The 4,363-nt window shown below is 37.9% G+C and overlaps 1 protein-coding gene across 1 annotated transcript; it reads left to right on the top strand.

The window, feature by feature from the left end:
- Positions 1-865: 865 nt before the first annotated feature.
- On the top strand, positions 866-4,363 carry MYR2 (Homeodomain-like superfamily protein). The gene is made up of 7 exons (XM_006829767.4): positions 866-1,412; positions 1,495-1,704; positions 2,046-2,122; positions 2,277-2,331; positions 2,462-2,546; positions 2,675-2,744; positions 3,487-4,363. Exons 2-7 carry the CDS (start codon positions 1,506-1,508, stop codon positions 4,237-4,239), a joined length of 1,239 nt encoding a protein of 412 aa, XP_006829830.1. The 5' UTR covers positions 866-1,412; positions 1,495-1,505; the 3' UTR covers positions 4,240-4,363.

Raw genomic sequence — 4,363 nt, forward strand, 5'->3', positions numbered from 1 at the left:
CTAATAATGAAAATTACAATCTTGAATCTCAGTCAGGCAGAGACGCATGATCTGTTCAGGCATTTTGCCTATCAAAACCCAAAAGTACTAACCCGATAATAATAGGAAGGACAATTTACCAAAATACCAACGAGAGAGGAACAATTTAACATTTTACCCATATTGTTTGAATTAGTTTCAAATTAAGCATCACCTTACACATGATCATGACTTGGAATTGTTGCAAATGTGTAAAATGTTAAATAATGTTTCTCTCATTGGTATTTTGATAAATTTTCCTAATAAGAATAATAATAATAATAATAATAGCATGATGATGATGATAAGGGGCAGAATGGCAGCTTGATTCATGGGATGGAGATTAGTAATTTCAAGAGTTAATTTCCTGAATTTATGCCAATGGTGACATATCACTATGAAGACTTAGAAACAAAAATGTTGTAGAAAAAATAGAAGGCACAAGTTGCAGACAGTAGCAGTCATAAAACTAATCATAATAATAATGATGACAATGATAATAATAATAGTAACACTAAAAACAATAATAATAATGATAAAGTAGTAAATAGTAGTATAGCAACCACAACAACATATAATCTTTATAGTAATAATGATAATATAAATAGTTAAAATAACAATAATTTCATCCAATTTTAGTATATGGCAAAAAGAAAATGGATATTTTGATAAGCCTTTTTACATTTAAAAGATGCGCCGTGATCGTGTTCTTTGCGCAAAGAGTTTCTAGAGTGTAGGCACTTGAGGAGATTCCGGGGCATGTCTTTATTTATCTATGGGCCAGTAAATTCCTTTTTTGGGAATAGGGTTCCAGCTTTTAACAGCGGGACCATGTCAGAAACTACTCGTTTTCTTCTTCTATTCCTCTAACCGTCACCGAAACATACCAGCTATTCCTTTTTTCTGTTGCTTCTCTTTTGTTATAAATGGTGACCATATGTAATCTTTTTGCCTATAAGAGTACAAGACTCTTGCAGAGAACTCACATGGGAGTTGTGGGGCTCTTTGAGCATCAACCAAAGGTGTAGAAAGATACCCAAAGCAAGAGGGGACACGATCTCTTTTAGGGTCGCTGTGAAGATTGGATTGGGTCAAGTGTTTCACCTTTCCTGTCCAAGATTCTATGCTTCACCTTCGCTATTTCCTTATAATGTTAGCCAATGCGCCCTGTGCAGTATGGCTTACCCATCGAACTAGATGAGGTAGGGAAGAGAGAGAGAGTCCTCTGAAAGTCACAGAGAACTTGAGGCTGCTCTACTGGGAGAATCCATCGTGGTTTCCTAGGATAGCAAATTTTAGTGAGAAGGAAATTCCATTTCAGTCAATTGAAGATCAAGCTGCCCAAGACAAGTTGCAACTGCATACAACGAACAAAGAAAATTATTCTTCTAGAGGTAAGAATTTTCGAGAGAGAAAGATAGAGAAGTTGGTATATTTATCGGGCTGTGGATGTCTGAGTAATTCATACTTATGCAGAGTGAGGCCAAATGTACTATCAAGGCAAGAACTGCTTCTCTTCTTCAAGGGCAACCATGCCCCCCGAGAGACCATTGCTTTTGCATGGTGCAAACATTCAAGGAGACCCAGGACTGGTACTCTCAACTGATGCGAAGCCTCGACTCAAATGGACCCCTGAGCTTCATGAGCGCTTTGTAGAAGCAGTCGCACAGCTCGGAGGTGCAGACAGTGAGTATAAGATAAATCCAAACCAAACACATTAAGTTTTAACCATTCATATTGGTCTTATTTCAAAGGTTTCTGAACTTTCCTAAGGTAGACATTCCACAACCTGTTTCAACATTTCCCTAAGTTAAAACCTTAATATTCACATTTCATTTCCAAAGTTTCTCCCATCAATCACTTCCAAAATCTATTCCAATATTTCCAATTTTCAAAGAAGATGCACAATGACATTCAGACCAACATATCTACCATAGGTTAAGAGAACTCTGGCCATGTTGTGTATTCACATTAATGATTTTTTTTTTGCCCCTCTGATGACTAACTAAGAAAATTTTCCGCTGCAGAGGCTACCCCAAAAAATGTAATGAGGGTGATGGGCATCCCTGGACTTACACTGTATCATCTAAAAAGCCATCTTCAGGTAATAATGAAGTTCCTAAGATGAATATGCATTGTATATGAGATTTATCCTAGATGCGTGCAATCGTGCGTCCATGTGTATTCTATTGTATTTCAGCAGCTAACTATAAGTTAAATCTTTTCACAAGAGCCAATAAGAATTTCATTGATTGCAGAAATATAGACTCAGCAAGAATCTACGGTCACAATCAAATGGTTCCGACAAGAATGGTAAGAAAAGTAGCAATAGTTTCTTAGACATAGAAGTCAAACTCACATGAACCCAAATTGTACATTGTGGCTTTGTTTGATTTGAACTTGCAGTTTATAATCTCTGAATAATCAATTATTTGCTCTATAGGACCAGCGGCAGCAGCAGAAAGAATGTCTCATACCAATGGGCCACATATGGGAATGGCAAACATGGCCGTGTCTGGTACAAATAAGTAAGAACTCTAAGCAAAGACCTTGCTAAGAACTCTAAGCAAAGACCTTGCTAGTGTGTTATTCTGGATAATATTTTTTTTTTCCTTATATGGAACACGTTTTACTTACAGTAGGCTATGGATTTCAGGGGCTTGCAAATCAATGAAGCGCTTCAGATGCACATTGAGGTGCAGAGAAGGTTGCATGAACAACTTGAGGTAGAAACTTCTAAAGAAATGAATTGTACTATTAAGCAAATTTTCTATTCGAGTGAAGCTGAAAATGGCTGCGCACTTTCTGAAATGACCAAAAAGATCAATACTGCATATGAAACTTCAGGGATATTTGCAGGAAAAAAGACTGAACTTCCCTAGATCATGTGGCAACTTGTTTTGGCAACCTGACCATAACAACTGTAGGAGGACACTTAAGGAAAGCAACCTTAGTATTGATCAGACCATAAATAAAACTCTTTTTTAGAGATGTTTACAACAATTATTGACAACTGATTATGTGACTCTATCACTACATCATCATCGTTACCCGAAAGTCTCGAGCATATTTGGGAATGCTAAGAGTCAGAATGCAGAACAATCATGAAATTATGATAAAGAATGGTAGTCTTAAGAAAAGAAATTTGGCTCAGGGAATGGGGCAGTTGGAACGGTGGTCAGGGTATGGGGAACTACACCGTAATGTCAACAGTTCCATTCCAAGTCCACCCGTCCCAAGTTAACATTAAAAAAAACAAAAACATCAACAAAAAAAAAAAAAAGCGAGAGAGACAAATGGAAGTTGGCTCGTTATAGAGAAAACAGGAACTACTTTCCACAAAGCATATGAATAATTTCCATTCAAATCTTCAAACACTCAGTCAAATTTTCTATCGAATATTTTACTTTGATAAATCTGATGGATCCTGAACTTTCTGAAATTTAGTGTGGTTTTAAAATGACTCAGGTGCAGAGACATCTACAACTCCGAATAGAAGCTCAAGGGAAGTATTTGCAGTCGGTGCTCGAGAAAGCCCAAGAAACCCTCGCGAAACAAAACCCTGGTTCTTCAGGACTGGAGGCAACTAGGGCTCAAATCTCCGAACTGGTATCTCAAGTATCGGCAGAATGCCTCAATTCTGCTTTCTCTGGTTTGACAGAGGCACCCAGCTTAAACAACCAGCAAGCACAGAAATCACATTTAGCAGATTGTTCAATGGACAGCTGCTTAACTTCATGTGAGGGACCCCAAAAGGACCAGGAAACACAAAACATTAGCATAGGCTTGGGCTATCACAGCAATTCACTCTTGTGGCAAAAAGCAGAGAGAGAAGAGTTTCGGGTCCAACGGCCCAATCATTCAACTGGGGAAAGCCTTAAAGATACTAAGCATTACTCTCCATCTCCCGAAAGGAAAATGCATCTATTAACAAGCAGCTTTGGTGATACAATTAACAATGTGAGAGCCCCAGGAGATAAAGGTGCTTGCAGCACCAACTCCGATGCAAGAAGAAAAGAGAGAGGTTTTGAGGGTGCTTGTGGTGAGCCCCCACGTAAGAGATCAGTTGCTTCAAGGACACAAGCATTAGATATAGAGCAAACAGAAGTGTTTGACAGACTGTCCAACCATACTGCAGTTCTAGACTTAAATGCTCATGATGAAAATGATGCTTCTTCCGAATGCAAAGAATTCGATTTGAATGGTTTCAGCTGGAGCTGAACAGTTGTATAATTTATATTTTCATACATTCTAGAAGATGATCAACTCAAATTAAATCCGTTAGATAGTTTTTGCCCTGTAATAGAAGGTTTGATAATCTTAAATATATGCTGGTTGGCCAAAA

The sequence above is a fragment of the Amborella trichopoda genome, chromosome 1 (genome assembly GCF_054954075.1).
Source record: "Amborella trichopoda isolate Santa Cruz 75 chromosome 1, AtrichopodaSantaCruz75HAP2 v2.0, whole genome shotgun sequence".
Lineage (NCBI taxonomy): Eukaryota > Viridiplantae > Streptophyta > Magnoliopsida > Amborellales > Amborellaceae > Amborella > Amborella trichopoda.